The following is a 23,950-nucleotide window of genomic DNA, read 5'->3' on the forward strand; positions in this document are numbered from 1 at the left end:
AAATTGGATCATGCTATGCTGGGTTTTTTTTACCTTCCTCTGGATCAACTGTGAGTATGGTGTATGGGATTGTACTGTGTTTTTTATTGTGTTCGTTTATTTTTTGTGGTTGAACTGGATGGACTTGTGTCTTTTTTCAACCTGACTATGTTACAGGGTACATTAATGAGAGGCTTGTGATTGGAGGGAGGATTAATGTTAGTGTCACACAGAGTTAATGTGAGGTTACAGGGAGGGGTTTTATTAGGGTTACAGAGAGGTTAATGGTAGGGTTACACTAAGGGCTAGTGTAAAATGGGACCTTAGGATGGGGTCATCACTTTTATAACTGGGAGCTCGGTGGTCCTAGTATCAGAAATCCACCTGTGCTCTGTTTGCTGTGTTCTCTTGTTGGGGTTTCTGTGATTCTTCCTCTCCTACTTGGGTTCTGGAGTCTGTTACTTTATTGTACTCACTGCTGGTTCTTCTTTCCTCCCAGAGTCCCGCTTGCTGCCTGCCTGTTTCAGCTTCTGTGCTTGCTTCCTTTCCTGCACTCCTTAATGACTTTCAGTATACTGCAGACCCCTTCTGGCACGAGCAGATTTTGCCCTATTTCCTGTTTAGAGTTGCTGTACCACCAGCATCCATACTGTAGTTACCTGTTGTAGTATTTAGTTTGCTTTTGCCAGGGTGTGTCCCTGTGTTATCCTGATGACCTTTTTTGTGCATCCTGTGCTCATCTTTTGTTTTTCTCTCTCTTCCAGTGCCCAGTCTTAACCAGGTTCCTGTAGTGTTGCCACGTAGTTTGTTTGTGGTTCTTGTTTGTTCTCAGTCTGTCTAGACATATCCTGTCCTGATCTTGTCTTTGTTATCTACTTTGGCTCTCACACCTCTTCACCGCTTATGGACCAGAGCAATTTTAAATTACTGCTATGAGCCTGTTTATTCTGCAATAAGTTTGTCCTTACTTAAGATAACAACATAATACATATATTACTATTGTTAAGAACAAACAAGGCTTTCTTTTTGTAAATATTGTCCTGCAATGATTATTTTTTCTTGCAATCCTTAGACAATGAAACATAATAAAACTAAATAAAAGGCAGTGTTAGCTTAAAGCGGAGTTCCACCCAACAATGGAACTTCCGCTTAAACAGCAGATGACCTCCTGAAATGCCACATTTGGCATGTCATTCTTTTGGGGGGGAGTGGGAACCCTCTTTTTAGAGGTTTCCAGCTCCCATTTCCTCCCAGGGGTCTGCAGCGCCAGAAAGAAGTTCACCTCTCCCCCTCCCTCTCGTCAATCATCTGGGACACGTCACAGGTCCCCGATGATTCCCGGGCCAATCACGGCACGTGGCGCAGCTTGCGCAGTGCATGCCCGGCTGTGAAGCCACAGCCAGGCGCCCACAGTCACAATGCTGGCGCCGCAGAGAGACGGGGGAGATGAGCAGGGCTTTCGTATGCTCTCGGTCAAAAGTCCGACTGCGTGTACTCGGCATTAGGGTGCGTATAGCAGAACATGTAGCTAATATTAAAAAGGTTTAAAAAACATTGTGTATCTTTGCATTTTAGGGAGAAACATAATAGGGCCCCCATGGGGCTACAAATTTGTGGAATATATTGTGTTTACCCATATTGGAGAGGTTCAAATTGAGTTAGGGATTTGTCCCAAAGGGAAACTAAGTGGATATATTGAATGAAAAGTCTCACACCCACTGGGTTAAATATAGAGCTAGACTTAAATTGCTTTGTAAATAATTATTGATCTGACCTCTCTATAACTCAAAAATGTATAACAACCCTCTTATGTATATGTTGTGAGTTCCTTAATAAGGAGCTTATTAGGAGATTAGATTTATGATGAACTTGTGATCTAATATATTATTAATGCTGGTAGGTGTTTTAGATTAATCTTTGTTTGTGGAAACACCCGTATAGGTGGAACTCTGCTGTCTGTCTCTACATCATTTTTTCTGCATTATTTTGCATTTGTTGCATTTTTATATATTGTATTTTTATATATAACATTTTTGCAATGTTATGTTTTAATACCTCTATTGGATCCTTACTGGTTTTGAATCATTTGACATGATTGTTTTATTAGTTATTATATTATGAGGTTTTATCTGTACCCTGTGCCTGTGACTCTGTGGCGGAAGCTAGTGTATCAAAGTCATGGAGATATCTTGCTGGCGGATAAGCAATTATCTGGCATATGTGGGTGTATAAAAATACAGTATGGTTACCTTGCCGTGCAGTCAATCCCAGGATGAAGTCGTAATGACGAAACGCACTTTACTAATGCATTTTTTATATGTAAGTGTAAGTGCATAACCATTAGGTCTGTGTGGCCTATAATTAAATTACTTTCACCTTACAGTTTTGCATTGTTAGAGTTCTCTTTTACTTTGCATGTTATGGGAACCTCTTGTCTATTGGATGTTTGAAATGAATGACGGGATATCCATAACCCTGAGGGGTAATATGCTCTTTTTGGCAAACATGAGAGTGTGGGGAATTAACTGTCGGTGAGTGTACATCCTGCTGGGGAAGTGGAGACACGTCAATATCACTTGGTGTGGTGTGGAATCACTTAATCAACTGATTAATTATCACAGACTTTTTTTATCCAGTAGTGGACACAACGCATTATAGACTGTTTTCTTTTTTTTCTTTTTTTTCTTATTCTAATTTTATATACTTTCATTCACTTATGTGTTTTTAGCTTATCAATGTTTAAAGTGGAAGCATTATCTAGATGTATTCACTTGTATTCCTTGGCGCAGAGCTAAGATCTGAGGTGGCCAATATTGTGAGATCTTTTTTGAGTTTTTGTTTTTTTTTACAGAAAAAGTAGAAGAAAATCCCATATTTTGAGTAGTCCCCAGAAAGGTCATAGAGCGCAAATCTTCCAACAGGGACACTAGTTCAGGTAGCCTAGGGGGCCCCAAGGGATTTGCAGGAATTTCCTCTCACTTCCTGTTTTGGCTAAGAGACAGGAAGTGAAGGTAAATCTCCCCAATGGTATACAGATGGCAATCTAAAATGAAAAAAAAAAAAAAGTTTGCTTATAGTTTTACTTTAAATCATGTGGGCATCAAAGTACAGTGCACACATATAAAATCTCTTTGAATGGTGCCTGCTATAGATAAAGGGTGCTGCAGTAATGGTCATCAGACTATAACAGTGAGATCTGACTATTATCCCTATTTTACACATTTTACTTTGTTCAAATAGTTTGTATTAATACAATTAAAGTGACATTTAGGCCTCATGCACACTGGATGTTGTTTGACATTTTTACAGCAGCTGTTTTTGGATGTAGACATTGTTTTCTACAGTCATTAACCACTTAAGGACCGGACCAATATGCAGCTAAATGACCCAAGGGGTTTTTACAATTCGGCACTGCGTCGCTTTAACAGACAATTGCGCGGTCGTGCGACGTGGCTCCCAAACAAAATTGGCGTCCTTTTTTCCCCACAAATAGAGCTTTCTTTTGGTGGTATTTGATCACCTCTGCTGTTTTTATTTTTTGCGCTATAAACAAAAATAGAGCGACAATTTCGAAAAAAAATCAATATTTTTTACTTTTTGCTATAATAAATATCCCCCCAAAACATATCTAAAATTTATTTTTTCCTCAGTTTAGGCCGATACGTATACGTTTACCTATTTTTGGTAAAAAAAATCGCAATAAGCGCTTATCGATTGGTTTGCGCAAAATTTATAGCGTTTACAAAATAGGGGATAGTTTTATTGCATTTTTATTAATTTTTTTTTTTTACTACTAATGGCGGCGATCAGCGATTTTTTCCGTGACTGCGACATTATGGCGGACACTTCGGACAATTTTGACACATTTTTGGGACCATTGTCATTTTCACAGCAAAAAATGCATTTAAATTGCATTGTTTATTGTGAAAATGACAGTTGCAGTTTGGGAGTTAACCACAGGGGGCACTGTAGGAGTTAGTGTTCACTTTGTGTGTGTTTACAACTGTAGGGGGGTGTGGCTGTAGGACTGACGTCATCGATCGAGTCTCCCTTATATTAGGGATCACTCGATCGATACGCCGCCACAGTGAAGCACGGGGAAGCCGTGTTTACATACGGCTCTCCTCGTTCTTCAGCTCCGGGGAGCGATCGCGACGGAGCGGCTATAAACGAATAGCCGCGCCGTCGTCCCGGATCGCTCCCCGATCGCTCCCCGACCCACGATCGGGCAGGCACGTACAGCTACGTTGATTGCCATTCTGCCGAAGTATATCTACATGAGGCGGACGGGAAGTGGTTAAACTCTCCATCATGTTATCATATGTGTCCATGCACACATAGGCTGTTGTTAGCAGTTTTGGGGCAGTAAAAAAAAAAATAGTGGGTTCTGAGAGACGTTTTTCAGCTGTAAAAGCGCTCTAACACTGATTAATGTTGGTAAACGTTCAAAAAAGTCGCCACATCGTTTTAGAGGAGGACAGGCTCTTGTATTTGCGGGCCGGCAACTTTTATATGAGATGAGATGTTCCTTTGTGTACATAAAAGTTCATTACTTTTATTTATTAAATACATTGAGACTGTATCATGCTTTGGTCCATCTCCTTTTTTCTTGAGTATCTATACTACGGTCATGAACCTTTATGACAAGTTGGGGGATATCCAGTTGGTCAATCTGCTTCCTGGTTCATATCACTCTGCATTGCAAGCCAAAGGCTGTGGCTGGGTCATAGCCAAATGCTTTCTGTGCTTGCCATCTGGTAAGCCGCTATTCATTACAGTGGTGGGCACTTATTTTTGTGTGAATCCCTGTGGTGTTGCTCAAGAAGATTTTGTTCCAACATATGGACTGCAGTTTGCCTCACTTATTGTTCAGATTATGAACTTTTTATTTAGTTATGCAAACAGTTTACACAATATTGATGTATGATACAGGCTTATATACATTTGTGTGCAGTATTATTTCTAGTATGTCATCCTAAGGACTGATGTATGTGTATTTATCATTATTAAAGAGGGGGTTCACCCTAAAAAAAAAATCTAACATTACATTGAGCTGACTTCTGACACTGACAGTATGCTGATCTTTTTTTTTTTGTTGCCGTACATACCGTTTTATCGCTATTTCCCCCCCGGCTTCCGGGTAGTGAATCCCGTGGCATTTTTTATAGCACCGATCACTGTATTGGTGTCACTGGTCACCAAAAAGTGTCACTTGGGTCAGATTTGACGCAGTCCCACTAAAAATCGCAGGTCGCCACCATTACCAGTAAAAATGCTAATAACATTTTTTTCCCTTATTTTGTAGACGCTATAATGTTTGTGCAAACCAATTAATATACGCTTATTGCGATTTTTTTTACCAAAAATATGAAGCAGAATACATATTGGCTTAAACTGATGAATACATTTTTTTATTTATTTTGGATACGTATTATAGCAGAAAGTAAAAAATATAGTTTTTTTCTTTTTCAAAATTGTGCAAAAAAGAAAAATCGTAGAGGTGATCAAATACCACCAAAAGAAAGCTCTATTTGTGGGAAAAAAGGGGCAAATTTTGTTTGGGTCCGATGTCGCACGACCGCGCAATAGTCAGTTAAAGCGACGTAGTGCCGTATCCCAAAAAATGGCCTGGTCATTAAGGGAAGAAATCCAGGGGCTGAAGTGGTTAAACCATATTAACGTGTTGCACAATTATATGCATATATGCATACTGCCCTGCAGGGTAATATTCATTTAAAAAATATGGTGCATAGTATTGAATACATATTCGTTTCCTGTGACCCTGATCGTCAATGATGCCATTGCTCATATGTAACAAAAGAAACAAAAGAGAAAAGTAACAGCATACCAAGGATGATGCTGATCCTGTAATAAATACCTTGGCTGAAACACTACTTTCGGACTTTTAGCACAATTCATTATTCTTTTAGAAATTGCAGCTTTAACACTAGTTTATATCATTCTATTAATATGAAACCGGGTAAAAAAAATCCAGTCAATTGCTTATTAAATATAAATGTTCTCTATCAGCTAAAGGTGACACATTTTACATAAAGTACACTGACTCATGACCTGGCATATTCATTTAATACCAGAAAATTCCAAAGTGATTTACAGCACAATCAGAGCAGTACTGAACATATTTTCTATAATATATTTAAAAAAGAAAAATTGGTAATCTGCATTATCCATTGAATTCTGCTAGGTATATTATGACAGTTGAGTCAGATGCCCTTTACTGCATTACCTGGAGAACGAGTTGTTAAAAAGAGAACTGAAAGCAACAGTTTTGCATTAGACCTAATTTCCTAGCAGCATATACTGTACTTACCTTTTCATTCTGTTCCATCGCAACGCTGTATCCTGGCCTAGGCCAACAAGGTCTAGGGCAGCACTTTGCAGGGGGGCAGCACGGAAAGTGTCCCCTGTACACTGTTAGTGTAACGCAAGCTGCTTCTAATTTTGACTGTCCTATCATCCTGGACCACAAACTTTCCTCACTGTGCTATATGTTTTCTGCTGCACCATTGGCATGGTTAGGTCTTCTTAGTCCATTCCATAAAATTATCAGAAATTTGTGCTTAAAGTAGAACTATAGACAACACTTTATTTGTTTCCCTTTGGATAGAGTAAGGGAGGATTATAGCCCCTGTCAGTTTATTTTTTTTACCATCCCTGTCCCATTGCAGAGATTTCCCTTCACTTCCTGCCCCATAGCCAAACAGGAAGTGAGAGGAAATCTATGCAAATTAAGGGAATCCAATAACCCCCCCCCCAGGCCCTAAGAACTAGTGTCCCCACTCAAAAAAGTCTTAAACAGAAAGGGGTGGGGCCTTGACAGGAAGGGGTGGGTCATATTTAAATTCATATTTAAATGGCACGAGTTTAGTCAGGCTACACTACTGTTCCCTCCTACTCAGTAGCCAAGGAAAATACTCTGTACATCTAGATATACAGGCACATGTGACTTACATGGAGTATGTCCCATGCTGGTCCAAGCCCAAAAGTATCAGGACATACCATCAGCTCTTCAGCACTGTGGAGTTCTCTCGCATTAAACTGAACCAGTTGGTTTGCATAGCATTAGCAAAGAACAGGCTTGTTTTAAATATTAACTTGGATTGCTAAATAAAGACTATTAGGTAGATTCAGTAACATTGCCGCAACTTTGCGGTGGCGTAGCTTAAGGAATTTAATCTACGCCGCCGTAAGTTAGCGAGGCAAGTACATGATTCACAATGTACTTGCCTGCTAAGTTACGGCGGCGTAGCCTAAAGCGGCGGGCGTAAGGGCGCCTAATTCAAATGTGTTTGAGGGGGGCGCGTTTTATGTTAATAGTGTTTGACCTTACGTTTTTTACGTTTTTTTCGAACTGCGCATGTGCCGGGCGCCTACATTTCCCAGTATGCATTGCGGCTAAGTACGCCGCACAGGCCTATTGATTTCTACGTGGACGTAAACGATGTGAATCACTATTCGCGGACGACTTACGCAAACTACGTAAACATTTCGAACCTCGAAGCGGGAACGGCGGCCATACTTTAACATTGCTATTCCATCTAATAGATGGAATAACTTTAGGCCTGATAATGGCTTACGGAAACGGCGTAAAAGTATTGCGGCGGCCGGGCGTACGTTCGTGAATCGGCGTATCTACTCATTTACATATTCTACGCCAACCGCAATGGAAGCGCCACCTAGCGGCCATCCGAAATATTGCAATCTAAGATAGGACGGCGCAAGCCGTCCTATCTTTGATATGTTTAAGCGTATCTCTGTTTGAGCATACACTTAAACATAAGTCGGCGTAGATTCTGAGTTAGGTCGGCTTATCTACTGATAAGCCGGCCTAACTCTTACTGAATCTACCTATATATAATACTAGGGCTGAAATACCTTTTCTGGGGAAGAGAGCTATTCCAGGATAACTTTAGCATTGGCATTTCTTCCCAGAAGAGTTGATGCGGTTATAGCTGCAAAGGGTGAGCTAACTCAATTTTAAAACCTACAGACTAATGCCGCGTACACACGGTCAGAATTTCCGACAACAAATGTAAGATGTGAGCTTGTTGTTGTCGTTCGGAAAATCAGAACGTGTGTAGACTCCATCGGACATTTGCTGTTGGAATTTCTGACAACAAATGTTGAGAGCTGCTTTTCAATTTTTCCGACAACAAAAGTTCTTGTCGGAAATTCCGACCATGTGTACACAATTCAACGCACAAAAATCCTATACATGCTCGGAATCAATTTGATGCATGCTCGGAATCACTGAACTTTTTCTCGGCTTGTTGTAGTGTTGTACGTCACCGCTTTCTTGACGTTTGGAATTTCCGACAACATTTGTGTGACCGTATGTATACAAGACAAGTTTGAGCCAACATCCATCGGAAAAAAATCCATGGTTTTGTTGTCGGAATGTCCGATCGTGTGTAGGTGGCATAAGACTGGGATGCCATTAAAGTTCATGTGCGTGTAAAGGGAGGCATCCCAATACTTTTGGTAATATATTGAATGTTTTAGAAGCTCTTTATTGGGCATCGGATTTAGAGTAACACACAACCCTCACTTTGGTCACAGCTTAATGTGTATTTACAAACTATTAATACACAAAACTGTTCTCTGACAAGAAGCTGTATTATATTTTCTGCTAAATTTCAACTCACAAATCTCTCTCTTATTGGTCCAGCAGAAGTCAGCTAGCTTACGGGACTCTGCTTTGTTTGGTCCATGTTTTTTATGATTGCCATGTCTTAGTAAAATCGTTCACTGTGCTCCTCACTGACTGCGCCAAGGTTGCCAAGGAAAAGGTCCCAGTATAAATAAAAATCGCTGATCGCCACCATTACTAGAAAATGATCAATAAACGCTTATTGCGTTTTTTTTTACCAAAAATATGTAGAAGAATACGTATCTACCTAAACTGATGAAAAAAAAATGTTTTTTTTATATATTTTTGGGGGATATTTATTATAGCAAAAAGTAAAAAATCTTTTTTTTTTTTTTTAAATTGTTGCTCTATTTTTGTTTATAGCGCAAAAAATAAAAACCGCAGAGGTGATCAAATACCAATAAAAGAGAGTTATATTTGTGGGAAAAAAAGGACATTAATTTTGTTTGGGAGCCACGTCGCACGACCGCGCAATTGTCAGTTAAAGAGACGCAGTGCCGAATCGCAAAAAGGGGCCCGGTCATTTGGCAACAAAATGGTCCGGGGCTTAAAGTGGTTAAATAAAGAAAAACTGTATTCACATTGAATATTCATGTGTAGGGGAAACGTTTAATTAGATCAGTAATTCAAGTAATTACTGCTTTACTTTTATTACTAATCTAATCATCTAAATATACATTTTGCTAAAAGAACATTCTCTACTACTTTAGTAACTAAATCCAGTGTATAATTACAACACCAACGTGCATTGTGCTTATTGTGAAACTGTAGTATTAATGTGCATTGTGCATATTATGAAGAAGTATTGAGGAGGATTGTTCTTGTAAAATCACAGTATCATTGTGTATTGCGCTTACTATGATATTGGGCTGCCAAAGTGTATTGTACTTACATGAACTCATAGTACTGTTCTGTATTTGAAATACACTTGATATAATTGGTGTTCATGGTACTGTTCATTGCTTTTAGTTGCAAAAGCAGAATGCAGTATCTTTAGTCGGGAGAGATCCACTTGACAGATGCCGGAGGCCAGAAGCACTCATCAGTGTAGAGTACAAAATAGTTTTTTTTTTTTTTTTTTTTTATACATTGATGTGATTCTACTTTAAAGTGGAACTCCATTTCAGAAAAAAACATTCCCTATACATACTAGAAAATTGTTTTGCAGCTTTGCTTCTGAAGAACCTGTATTTGTCTATTCTCACACTGATTACTATCTGAAGGATCAGCCTTCATTATGATCAGCAAAACATTTCCAGTTTTGTAATAATAAAAAACACTGATTCTGATTCTGCATCCTTCTTTGGTCATGATAATCTTTAAGAGGTACCGGTATTTTAACAAAACTGAAAGACCTATTAATTATATCCTATTGATTCTTCCTATTAATCCTATCCTATTAATTCTTAACCACTTAAGCCCCGGACCAATATGCTGCTAAATGCCCAAAGGCGTTTTTACAATTTGGCACTGCGTCGCTTTAACAGACAATTGCGCGGTCGTGCGACGTGGCTCCCAAATAAAATTGGCGTCCTTTTTTCCCCACAAATAGAGCTTTCTTTTGGTGGTATTTGATCACCTCTGTGGTTTTTATTTTTTGCGCTATAAACAAAAATAGAGTGTCAATTTTGAAAAAAATTCAATATTTTTTACTTTTTGCTATAATAAATATCCCCCAAAAACATATATAAAAACATTTTTTTTGCTCAGTTTAGGCCGATACGTATTCTTCTACCTATTTTTGGTTAAAAAAAATCGCAATAAGTGTTTATTGATTGGTTTGCGCAAAATTTATAGCGTTTACAAAATAGGGGATAGTTTTTTTGCATTTTTATAAAAAAAAATTTTTTACTACTATTGGCGGCGATCAGCGATTTTTTTCGTGACTGCGACATTATGGCGGACACTTCGGACAATTTTGACACGTTTTTGGGACCATTGTCATTTTCACAGCAAAGAATGCATTTAAATTGCATTGTTTATTGTGAAAATGACAGTTGCAGTTTGGGAGTTAACCACAGGGGGCGCTGTAGGAGTTAGGGTTCACCTAGTGTGTGTTTACAACTGTAGGGGGGTGTGGCTGTAGGACTGACGTCATCGATCGAGTCTCCCTATAAAAAGGATCACTCGATCGATACGCCGCCATAGTGAAGCACGGGGAAGCCGTGTTTACACACGGCTCTCCCCGTTCTTCAGCTCCGGGGAGCGATCGCGACAGAGCGGCTATAAACGAATAGCCGCGCCGTCGTCCCGGATCGCTTCCCCCACCCGCTAGAAGGCAAGGACGTATATATACGCCCTTCTGCCTGTCCGTGCCATTTTGCGGACATAAATAGTCGTGCGGCAGGCGTTAAGGGGTTAAGTGCAGAACAAATTAGGATTAATGTTGCTGATGTCAGAGCAGTACAAGATGAATTATGATTGTTTTCAGTTGGGAAAATAATTACCGTATGTACAGGCCGACCCGAATATAAGCCGAGGCACATAATTTTACCACAAAAAAACTGGAAAAAATCTGCAGCCTCACTGTGCCCATTTACAGCCTCCCTGTGCCCATCTGCAGCCTCACTGTGCTCATTTGCAGCCTCACTGTGCCCATCTGCAGCCTCACTGTGCCCATCTGTGCCCATCTGCAGCCTCACTGTGCCCATTTTCAGCCTCACCTTGTTTACGGTCTCCCACTGTGTCATGCAAATGTTCAGCGGTTCTGCGCCTCCTCCTCGTTGTGATAGCCCGAACACTAATTCAGTTTCCCAGCATTCTATCAGTGTTCCGTTGATCACGAATGAGGGGGAGGTTGGGCTCTGTTACAGTGTTACAGTGGATGGCCGCCCTTTGACAGACCACTACTGAACAGTTGCATGACACAGCGGGAGACATCACTCGAGTATAAGCCGAGGGGGGCTCTTTCAGCATAAAAAAGTGCTGAAAAAGTTATTAATTGAACTGCAACCTAGGCCTCGTACACACGACAGAGTTTCTCGGCAAAAAACAGCAAGAAACTTGCTGGGAGATATTTTTTGCCGAGGAAACCGGTCGTGTGTACATTTTCATCAAGGAAACGGTTGAGAAACTTGACGAGCCAAAAAGAGAGCAAGTTCTCTATTTCCATGACGGGAGTCTCAAATTGGCTCGTCAAGTTCCTCGATGGGCTGGTTTTCGACGAGAAACTCGAGCGTGTGTATGCTAAGAAACCCGCGCTTGCTCAGAATAAAGTATGAGACGGGAGTAAAAGTAGCATTTGTAATGGAGATAACACATTTGTCACGCTGTAACAGACTGAAAAGTGCAAATCGTCTCTTAACAAACTTTTACTTAACATGAAAACACATGAGATTAGCAAAAGCAGCCCCAAGAGATTAGGCAGTGGAATCGAACTTCCCCTGTCGTTGTATGTGTTGTACGTCACCGTGTTTGAGAACAAGGAGATTTTGTCTTGACAGTGTGTACGCAAAGCAAGCTTGTCGAGTTCCTCGACAAGCCTAACAAGGAACTCAACGAGGAAAACGATGTGTTTCGCCTGTCGAGTTCCTCAGTCGTGTGTACGAGGCCTTAATTTATATCATTTGTTTTATGTGTTTTTTTTCTTGATTTTTTAGTTTATATTCTGTCTCTTATTTAAAATAGACATATGATAAGAAAGTGTAAGTGTGTACACTTAAAAAATCTGCAGGCGATCAAATACCCTATATACTTTAAGTATAAGCCCATCTGCTTATACTCAAATATATAGGGTATTTGATCCCCTGCAGACTTTGTGTGAACGCTTACAAAAAAATTCAAGGGTCTATAATTTCTTTTCATAGGTCTATTTTTAATGATAGAGACAGAATATAAACTAAAAAATCCAGAAAAAAAAACACATAAAACAAATGCTATAAATTAAGTTGCAGTTCAGTGAGTAAAATAAGCATTTGATCCCCAAGCAAAACTTGACTTAGTACTTGGTGGAGAAACTCTTGTTGGCAAGCACAGAAGCAAGATGCTTCTTGTAGTTGATGACGAGGTTTGCATACATCTCAGGAGGAATTTTGGTCCACTCTTCTTTACAGATCGTCTCTAAATCCTTAAGTTTCCTGGCTTAAATTTTCTGTAGGATTAAGGTCTGGAGACTGACTAGGCCACTCCATGACCTTAATGTTCTTCTTCCTGAGCCACTTCTTTGTTGCCTTGGCAGTATGTTTTGGGTAATTGTCATGCTGGTAGACCCATCCATGACCCATCTTCAGTGCTCTGGCTGAGTGAAGAAGGTTCTCACCCAAGATTTTACAATGCATGGCCCCTTCCATTGGCCCCTCAATGTGGCAAAGTTGGCCTGAACCTTTAGCAGAGAAACAGCCCCAAAGCATCATGTTTCCACCTCTGTGCTTGACTGTAGTGATTATGTTCTTAGGGTCATAGTCAGCATTTTTCTTCCTCCAAACACGGCGAGTCGAGGTAATGCCAAAGAGCTCAATGTTGGTCTCATCTGACCACAGCACTTTCTCCCAGTCCTTCTCTGAATCATTTAGATGTTCATTGACATGACTGTACATGTGCCTTCTTGAGGAGGGGGACTCACTGTGTTTGGAGGAAGAAATATGCTGACTGTGACTCTAAGAACACCATCCCTACAGTGAAGCATGGAGGTGGAAACATTATGCTTTGGGGCTGTTTCTCTGCAAAAGGTACAGACCGACTTTGCCGCATTGAGGGGCCAATGGATGGGGCCATGTATTGTAAATTCTTGGATGAGAACCTTCTTCCCTCAACCAGAACACTGAAGATGGGTCGTCAAAACATACCTGTTTTTGATGACCCACCCAAAAAATGATAGACCCTTTAGATCCCAACCCCGCCCCCCATGTAAATGGGTATCAGGTAAAGATTTATTTTTGGGTTCTTTTGACGAAGATTGTTCGATTTGACGAAGATTTATTGGGTTCTTTTGACGAAGATTGGATCAATGCATAGCTTGTGCAGGTGTAAATGCAAGGTTCTGGTAGGAAGGTTGATAATGCCTTAAAGATATTGCAGCTTCCAAATCTTTAAATGCGGTGCCTGCATTCATTTTGTTTTTTTTGGACTGTTTTTACTTTATTTTCATCTAGTGATATGGTCAGTAACACACTTCTTGTCTTAGGATGTCTTCACTCTATGGACAGAAGCATTGTCAATCAGGGAAGATGGTAGTGTTAGATGCGCTAGCAGATTTTGATGCACTTGACTAACAAATTAAAGCTGAACTACTGCTAACACCTTTTAGACATTTACAGCAAAAGTTATTTTTTCTTTTGAGATAAAGTTTTACATAAATTAATAAAAGCTGACCACTGCAAGCACCCGTGTCAGGGTTAAATTGTTTGTTTCAACCCTCTAACTGCCACTTTTGCTGGACAGATTGGTGCTTAAGGAAGTTAAAAAATAAAAACAATTACTGGCAAGATCATAAGGTGAAAATGAAAAAAGACTAAAAGAAACTAACACAGCCCCCACATCTTAGAATTGGTACACTGCAAAGTATTACAATTTTGTTTTCAGAGTTAATACTGCTTTAAGGACTCTTTACTAAATAAGGTTGGCAGTATACAAAATGCTCCAATGGTCATTTTTAACTAAACTAAATTATAATTATATCTTTAGCTTCTATCTACTATCAAGACAATTGCTAAATAAATGGTTACCTTAAGAATAACCATTAGATATACAGGAGTGTAAATGGCTCCTAAACATACACAAGAAAATAATTAAAGTGATTGTAAAGACTCGTTTAAAAAAAAAAAAAAAAAACATGTTATACTTACCTCCTCTGTGCAGTTGGTTTTGCACAGAGCAGCCCAGATCCTCCTCTTCTCGGGTCCCTCTTCTGTGCAACTGGCCCCTCCCTCTGGTGAGTGCCCCCCTCACCCAAGCCAAATCAGAGCTCCGCGTATCCAGTTAGACACAGAGCCACGCCCTGGCCCTGCCCACTATCTCCCCTGATTGGCTGACTAACTTTGATTGACAGCTGTGGGAGCCAATGGTCGACACTGCTCTGTCTCAGCCAATCAGAAGTAGTGTCCTGGATGGCTGAGGGGATTGCTGGAGAGAGAATGGGCTCAGGTAGGTAATTGGGGGGTGCTGGGTAGGCTGCTACACACAAAAGTTTCTCCACAAGCCTGACAAGGAACTCGTCGAGGAAAACGACGTTTCATTTACGACGAGTTCCTCGGTCGTGTGTACGAGGCCTGATAGACCACCACAATGACCAGTAGAGATTTGAAAAAAAAAATGATAAAGATTAAACCTTGTTGGTCAATGAGGCCATAATATCAAAGAAAAAACTTCTACTGACTATATACTGTATGTCTCTATTGATTGTTTTGCCATACATTTTTTACTGAAGTTAAAAAAAATTTCATCACATGCCTATTGCTTGACTTGCCAGGGCATGAGAGAGCCTTACTTAAATCAGAACAAATCAAATGTTAATTATAAAGTAAGTCCCATAAGGTTAAAAAAGAGAAAATGACATCAACAGCTGAAACACTCAGTACCTTTTCTGAGAAAACTCCTGCCCTATACTCCTTCCTTTGGGACTGCATGACTAAATCCCTAGGATTTTGGTTACATGTTCTCTTTTGAAAGGGAGAATGCTGATCAGAACCCTGATCTTCACCTTTAAGCCTCATACACACGCTCGGTTTTCTGAACAAGAACCAGCAAAAAAACTGCTGGCAGAGCTTTCTTGACGAGTAAACCGAGCATGTGTACGAGGCTTTGAGGTTTCTCATCAAGAAAACTGCCCAGAATCTAGACAAGAAAAATAGAGAACATGTTCTCTATTTTCTCGTCGTGAGATTCTCGGCAGTGTTTTCCTGCTGAGAAACCATAGCGTGTGTATACTTACCTCTCCATGGAAACCCATGCATGCTTGAAATGACTTTGACGCATGCGCGGTAGCTTCCAAAGCATAGGTAGGGTATAGCAAGACGGCAGCGATGGCATCGAATGTGACGAGTGCATGCTCATCGTAGTCAATGACATCACCCCTTTTGTGCCATTCAAAAGAACGGCGGTTCTTTTGAATGGAGTGTCTGTACACTAGGCCGGCAAGAGATTCTTGCCAAGAATCTGGTCAGGAAAAACAACGTTTTTTCCTGACCAGATTCTGGGCCGTGTGTACAGGGCTTTAGTGGTCATTTCATGACCAAATGTTTAGACTTGATTATACCTGGATCAACACTTTCTTTAGAAAAAAAACAACTATTATTTCAGCCATACTATAACTCATGATTGAATCCATCCCAGGAAATTGATAGCAAAGCTTTATACTAATAAAAAAAATCACCAACCTGTTCTTGAGACCATTTCTGCCTTTCTTCTGGAGTTCGAACCTTTCCTTTGTAGTTTCTTTGGATATCACCAACGTGCTTTGAAGCTGAGGGAATATTTAAAGATTTTGGCCGACCTTCATGTCTGCTGGCAGTTTGGGGAGTGTCTGTATTCTGGCACGTTTCCTTATGGTCTGTTGGCACAGTTTCTGGCACAGTGTGCTCAGGGCTCATGTCGGTAGGACTATTTATGCTGCTCATACTCATACTCATTTTGATCTCAGCAACAATCTGATCAATGTCCTCCTCTTGATCCTCTCCTTCTCCCTCGGTTTTCCTTGCGTGAAATGGGGATTGTGGAAGTGAATTTCCATTTGTTTCTGTTGGATAGTAGTCTTGATATGCTTCTTCATTTTCACTGTATTGAGCTGTTTCCTCTTGGTCTTGAACTTCTAATGAAGATGAATTATCCTCCTCCAACATTTGAATCTGACTTTCATGCCCTGTTTCTTCATCTGTACATTCTTGCTGCTGTATCTTGGAGTCTGTCCATTCATCCTCCACTGCTTCAACACATTCATCTGTGTCTAAATGGGGCTTCTCATTGTGAATATACTCCTCTCCATTGCAGTCCATACCTTCCAGATAACTATCATCTTCAGGACAATATCGTATATAATATGTAATTCCTTCCTCTTCATCAGGAAGCCCTTCATCGTACTCCTCATCTGAAGTGTTATTTACATAGTCAGAACTTGAATCCCCATCACCACTGTTGTCATTACAGTCTTGTTCCTCCCGGTTTGTTGTGATGTGCATGCTGGGTATCTGTGTGTTGGTGTACTCATGCACCACAGGCTCCTCATATACAGAGTCCTGGTTATCACGATTGCCAATATGAGGAGAAGAAGGGCAGGATCTTGGTCTTTGGTCCAGCATGCTGGAGGTGCTTTGACGTTTCCTGTTTGCCATGTTTTCTAACCTACACAACCATCATTTCAAGAATTTGTCTGTAGAAGACAGAAAAAAAATGAATGTTATGATTCTTAACCATTATTATGATTAGCATATTGTGATGGCTGATTATTGACAAATTTAAAGTGGACAGTTACTAATTAACAAATATACAAACATGCACCACAAAGTACCTTTAATTTGACAGTAGGTTTAATGCCACTTTAAAGAAGAATCTTCATTAATTGCTGACAAATAGGACACAATATTCTAAATATGAAATAAATACTTGATATTATATTCTCAACCTAAATGCTACAGTGAACCTTGGAGGTAGAGATTGCAATAGCTGTCTTCTTGCTTAAAAAAGCTAGTTGTCTGGCTATTATGCTTCCCCTGGCTTCAGTACCACTTAAAGGGGTTGTAAAGTTTCATTTTTTTTTTTTTAAATAACAAACATGTTATACTTACCTTCACTGTGCAGTTAGTTTTGCACAGAGTGGCCCTGATCCTGGTCTTCTTGGGTCCCTTGGTGGCTGTCTCTGCTCCTTCCTGCAAGAGCTAACCCCCTTCATGGGAAGCGCTCTCCCAAGGGGGTTAGCTTGTGGGCGCACTCCCGTGATAGAGCCGGCGGGTATAGCCAGTGCCGATCCACCCTATAGGCTCACTATGTAAGCCGCTTAGGGCCCCGCAAAGCTGCAGGGGGCCCCCCAAATTACTAGAGTCCCCGCCTGGTGAGAAGTCATTTTTGGCCCCTCACCCCGCTTCTCAACTCACTGGCTGCATGGGAGAAGAGGTAAGAAGTCAGCACCCCCGGCTTCTCACTTTAATGTAAGATGTCAGTTCCGATAGCAGAACACCCCCTCCCCCCGCTTCTCAACTTTAATATTTAATGTGACATGTCACTGTCGGCAGTGCCCCCCCCCCACTTCTCAACTTTAATGTGACATGTAATTTTCAGCAGCCCCCCGCTTCTCAACTTTAATGTGACATGTCATTTTGCTTAGGGCCCCAGGTAGGTCAGGATCGGCACTGGCTATAGCCACCAACTGCATCACTCGGCCCTGCCCCAGACACACCGTGTCATTGGATGTGAATGACAGCAGCGCGCACAGCAGGTGAAAGGGCTCAGGTAAGTAAAACGGGGGGGCCGTCATTGCCAGGTGTTTTTTCACCTTAATGCATAAGATGCATTAAAGGAACACTAAAGTTAAAAAAAAAAAAATTGTAAAATAACAAACATGTTATACTTACCTCTACTGTGCAGCTCGTTTTGCACAGAGTGTCCCCGAACCCTGTCTTCTGGGGCCCCTCGACGGCAGTCTTGGCTCCTCCTAGCAAGAGCTTTCCACCTTCATGCGAGCGATCTTGCATGGTGGAAAGCTTTTGCGGGCGCGCTCCCGTGATACAGCAAACGGGATAGCCGCCGACTGTATCACTCGGCCCCGCCCCCCGGCGTGCCGCGTCATCGGATGTGATTGACAGCAGTGCCAGCCAATGGCTGCGCTGCTATCAATCCATCCAGCCTAGCCAATCAACGGCCAGGCTGGGAACCGAAGAGGATCACGGGGACGCGTGCGGGACTTTTGATGGGTGAGGTCAGTAAAACGGGGGTTCGGGGGGGGGGGGGGCGTACCGTCGGATGTTATTTCACCTTAATGCATTGGATGCATTAAGGTGAAAAAAACATTTACCTTTACAACCCATTTAAGGTGAAAACACAGGGACCTTTACAACCTCTTTAAGGACCAGGCCTATTTTTTAAATCATTTTTTTTTGCTAGAAAATGACATAAAACCCCCAAACATTATATATTTTGTTTTAACACCCTAGAGAATAAAATAATGGTCATTGCAATACTTTCTGTCACACCGTATTTGCGCAGCGGTCTTACAAGTGCACTTTTTGGGGGGGAAAATACACTTTAAAATAAAAAAATAAGACAACAGTAAAGTTAGCCCATTTTTTTTTTTTTTTATATTGTGAAAGATAATGTTAAGCCAAGTAAATTTATACCCAATATGTCACGCATCAAAATTGCACCTGCTTGTTGAAATGGCGACAAACCTTTACCCTTACAAATCTACATTTGATATTTAAAAATGTCTACAGGTTACCAGTTTTAAGTTACAGAGGAAGTCTACTGCTAGAATTATTGCTCTCACTCATATGATCAAGGTGATACCTCACATGTTTGGTTTGAACACTGTTTTCATATGCAGGCACTACATGCGTTCGCTTCTGCACACAAGCTCATCGGAACGGGGGCGCTTTAAATTTATTTTTATTTTTTTCTTATTTATTTTACTTTTTGCTTTGACGCTGTCTTTTTAAAACAAAAATGGGTCACTTTTATGTAAACATCCCTTATAATAGAAAAAAGCACAACAGAATCTCTTAAAGGGGTTGTAAAGACAAAAATATTTTCCTCTTAAATTAAAGTCTGACAGTAGCTGATAAAGTAAAAAGTTATGTTTTGCATTATAACTAGTTTGATACCTGTTGAAATCGAGCTGTTTTATTCACCTCCGTCACTCCTGAATCATTATTCTCACTGACTTCCTGGTTTGCGGTGCACATTCATTCTTGCTACATCATGGCCTAATGAGAACTACAGTTTCCATTAGGCTTAGCCTCCATGCCTGTGAGGGATAAGAGAGCATCTTCACGCAGGGCTGTAGTCATAGGGAGGGGGTGAGCACATTCTGCTTTCCACCATGCAAAACGGCTCAGATGCTGGTGGAAAGCAAGAAGAGGAGTGACAGGAAATGGCATTTTCAAACCTGGATTACTGTATTTTGGAGGTCAAAAGGAAAAATGAGGTAAGTGATATTTAAATGCTCTAGCTTACAGCAATCAATTGATCTAATAAAAAAACAAACCTTTAGTGTTCCTTTAAATATGAGATCTGGGGTCAAAAAGACCTCAGATCTCATATTTACATTAAAATTCAATAAAAAAATTTTAAATAAAATTCTCCTTTAAGAGCACTGGATGGAAGTGCCATTTAACGTCGCTTTCGCCCTCCAATTCTATGGACCCAAGCAGGGGCCATCTTCCCCTCACTCGGCATCCAGGCAGAGGGGAACAGGCGCGATCATCTACGCTGCTAGTCAGTGTGAACCACTGGCAGGTGACATGCGATGCGGGAACTGGAATCGCGCTTGATCCTGCATCGCATATAGGTGAACCGGGGCTAAAATTTATCTCATATGCAAGCTAGGTGCACCTGAAAGCAAACTGCATTTGCCAAGATGCAAGCCACACCACTAAAATTCATTGCTGAAATACATGTACCTCAATGGTTCATTATAGCATCCTGCCATAAAAAAAAAAGCTAAAAGATTAAATTATGTATTGTTATTTATGTTATTGTATATTTTACTTTTAGCCCATCTCTATGGAAAAGCATTGTGAAGTTACTACAGGCAATAACTCATGGGGGTTGATTTACTAAAACTAGAGAGTGCAACATCTGGTGCAGCTGTGCATAGTAGCCGATCAGCATCTAACTTCAGTTTCTTCAATTAGCGTTGACAAAAAAACCTGGAAGCTGATTGGGTTTGTGCACAACTGCACCACTCTCCAATTTTAGTAAATCAATCCCATGGCATGTAGGGAAGTGATGTAAATATGTAAATAAAGTGATAATTGTCAAAATGTTTTTTTGAATTATAACTGTTCAAAAAAGTCAAACTAATGCCAGCATATGTATATGATTCTTCATACTGAACGAGACAGCTGTAGCATAGATTTCAAATTGCCGAAATTTCCTTAATACCAATATAATTATGCATACAAGAACAGCGTCTTTGCTTACTGATGACTCATGCTGCTGGTGTCTAACTTGCTTTAGAAATCAGACATGGAAAATATATTTCTATTTTCAATACCTTCATCATCGGGTTTTGCTGTGTGGTTATTTTAGCGCCATCTGTTCTATCATGGGGCTTAGAAAGCAATAAAAGTGAATTTATCAGTATTTATCACTGACTTGTCATACTACAACCAAATGTTTTTCTTAAAAAGGACCAGTGGGGCTGGAAACATGAAATCTGTCTCTGCTCATTTTTTGGAGGTACAAGACCTGTCATACATTCCTTGCATCGGTACATGACGAGTCATTTATGCAACATATTTAGGTTCATATCAAATGTCCTGAAACATGACTACTTATATGGCGATTTCAGGTAAGAGATTCATTAGGTTATGAAGCAAAAATAAGGATGACAGCCCTGGAACTTGCACCTTCAGAAATAAGTCAGCAATGGCGGATCCCATATTTCTATCGTTTCATTCTCCCTGTAAATTGTGAGTCATGTTCACTTGTGGTAAGTTTCCAAGATGTCAATGTTTTACTACTGAAACCACTTATAGCACAAATATGCTGAACCCACAGAAATACCACTTATTTTTTACATAGTCTCTGTAGTACTTGCCAGCAATACCTAAGGAAAAATATGTGTTTTCAGTGACATGTACAAAACACTAAGGAGAACATGTGATTTTAAGGCCCCTTTCACATTGAGGCGTTTTTCATGCTGTACAGCGCTAAAAATAGCGCTGCTATACCGCATGAAAAATCATGCCCTGTAGTGTTCAATGTGAAAGCCCGAAGGCTTTCACATTGAAGCGGTGCGCTAGCAGGAGCGCACCAAAAGTCCTGCTAGCCGCATCTTTACCGTGGTATAGAAGCGGTGTGTTCACCGCTCCTATACCGCGCTTTCCCATTGAAATCAATGGGAAAGCGCGGTATTAACCCTTTTTCGGCCACTAGCGGGGGTTAAAACCTCACCGCTAGCACCCGAATATCGCGGTAAATACGACGGTATAGCCGCGCTACAAATAGCGCGGCTATACCGTCACCGCGGCCGCACGCCTCAATGTGAAAGCAGCCTAAGTGATAATAAAGGCTTTCTAAAATAACAAACATGTTATACTCACCTGCTCTGCGCAGCCCGGACCCTCCTCTTCTTGGGTCCCTTGCTAGCGCTTTTGACCACTCCCTCTTGCTGAATGCCCCCAGATCAAGCAGCATGCAATGTGGGCACACAAGCAGGCTCGTTCCCAATGTGCATGAGAGCCTCGGCTCTCCGGGGACTCTCCCTCCTCATTGGCTGAGACAGCAGCGGGAGCCATCACAGCAAGTGAGCCATAATGAAAGGAAAGTCTGGATTGGTTGCACACCAAACTGGGATCCAAATGCCTTTATTCGAATAAAACCATGAAGAACATGAAGAACACTACATCTACAAGCAAGGGTGGAATGGCTTATGTGTTTCACACACAAATTGTGCTTTATCAATTCAATGTGTGAAGGGACATGCAGAGCCACGGCTTGGCCTCGCCCCCTCGCTCTCCTCATTGGCTCACTGGCTGTGATGGCCCCCGGGGGTGTCTCAGCCAATGAGGAGGGAGAGTCCCCAGAGAGCCAAAGCTCAGGTGAGTATTAGGGGGGCTGGGGGGACTGCTGCACACAGAAGGGTTTTTACCATTAAATGCATGAAGGTAAAAAATCTTTAGCCTTTAGAACCACTTTAAGTCATGATCATGCACCCCATAAAGACCAAGGCCCAGATTCACAAAGCACTTACGCCAACGTATAACAAGATATGCCAACGTAAGTGCAAATGTGCGCCGCCGTATCTGTGCGCCGGACCCAGAAACTAAGATGCTCCTAAAAACAGGCTTCATCCCGCCGACGTAACTTGCCTACGCCGGCGTAGGGTGGGCGCACATTTAGGCTTGACGCATGGTGGCACTCCCATTGATTAGCCATTCAAATATGCAAATGAGTGAAATACGGCGACTCGCGAACATACGTGCGCCCGACGCAGTGCACGTAAGTTGTACGTCTGGCGTAAAGTTATTCCCCATAAAGGAGGTGTAACCCAGCAGCAGACGTGCAAAGGTCGGCACCAGGGAACACAAGCCGGCGTATTTTACGTAGGACGTATCTGGCTGGGCGTAGGTTACGTTCACGCCGTACGCAGTGATCCGGCGTAGTTTAGGCAGTTGTTCCGACATGGTTGTGAGCATGCGCAGGGGGATGCGTCCACGTCTCAGTGCATGCGCAGTTCATGATACGTATCTGTCTGGTGCTCGGCTTATCATTTGCATGGGGTCACGCCTCATTTGCATGGCTCACGCCCACTTCCACCTACGCCGGCGTACGCCTTCGAAACCCAGCGCATCGTTGGGAGCACTGGCTTGGTGAATTCCATGCTTGCCTCACTGCGCTGCGTTGAAGTAGCGTACATTGTTTGCGCTACGGCGGCATAATGTGCACCCGCTCTCTGTGAATCTGGGCCCAATTGTTTTGTTGCAAACAGTAAGGCCCCGTACAGACGAGCGGACAGTCCGATGAAAACGGTCCGCCGGACCGTTTTCATCAGACATGTCCGCTGGGAGATTTCGGTCTGATGGCTGTACACACCATCAAACTGAAATCCGCGCGGACAGAGAACGCGGTGACATCTTCCACGCATGCGTCGAATCAATTTGACGCATGCGCAGGATTTCTGTCCGCTGGTTAGACGTACTAACCAGCGGACATGTCCGCCGGACAGCTTCCCAGCAGACATGTTTCTTAGCATGCTAAGAAACATTTGTCCACTGGAAACCTGTACACACGATCGGATCTGTCCGCTGACACTGGTCGGCGGACCAGTTTCAGCGGACATGTCCGGTCGTGTGTACGAGGCCTAAAAGGGCTATAGGTGATACATGGTCATGGCAAATTTATTGAGGTGGCACATAGCCAACAAACATTTCCAAAAGATGGCTGCAACTACTTTTAAAACAAACAGCACACACTTAGCATCAACAGTGACAATGATATGTGTAACATTTTAGCGACAGTACAAATTATAAAGTATTTCAAGTGTTCCTCAGAGTAAAGTGGAGAAAGACAGTAGAGTACCCAGAGCCAGTGAGATCAGTCCCTGCCCGACACATGACTTTACAATAAATAAAAAATATATTGTAAACAGTAATGTAACACATAATCAATTATAAACACGGCTTACTATAGTCTGGTCTGTGGCTTGTGTTC

The 23,950-nt window shown here is 41.5% G+C and overlaps 1 protein-coding gene across 3 annotated transcripts in view; it reads right to left on the bottom strand.

Annotated features, from left to right (window-relative positions):
* Positions 1-23,950, bottom strand: part of APBA2 (amyloid beta precursor protein binding family A member 2) — a 570,259-nt gene that overhangs the window by 253,261 nt on the left and 293,048 nt on the right. For all 3 annotated transcript variants that reach the window (XM_040342812.1, XM_040342811.1, XM_040342810.1), the window contains exon 3: positions 15,964-16,952. In XM_040342812.1, the coding sequence (XP_040198746.1) occupies positions 15,964-16,914 (951 nt within the window). In that variant the 5' untranslated portion in view covers positions 16,915-16,952. The remainder of the gene's footprint in view (positions 1-15,963; positions 16,953-23,950) is intronic.

The sequence above is a fragment of the Rana temporaria genome, chromosome 3 (assembly GCF_905171775.1).
Source record: "Rana temporaria chromosome 3, aRanTem1.1, whole genome shotgun sequence".
Classification (NCBI taxonomy): domain Eukaryota; kingdom Metazoa; phylum Chordata; class Amphibia; order Anura; family Ranidae; genus Rana; species Rana temporaria.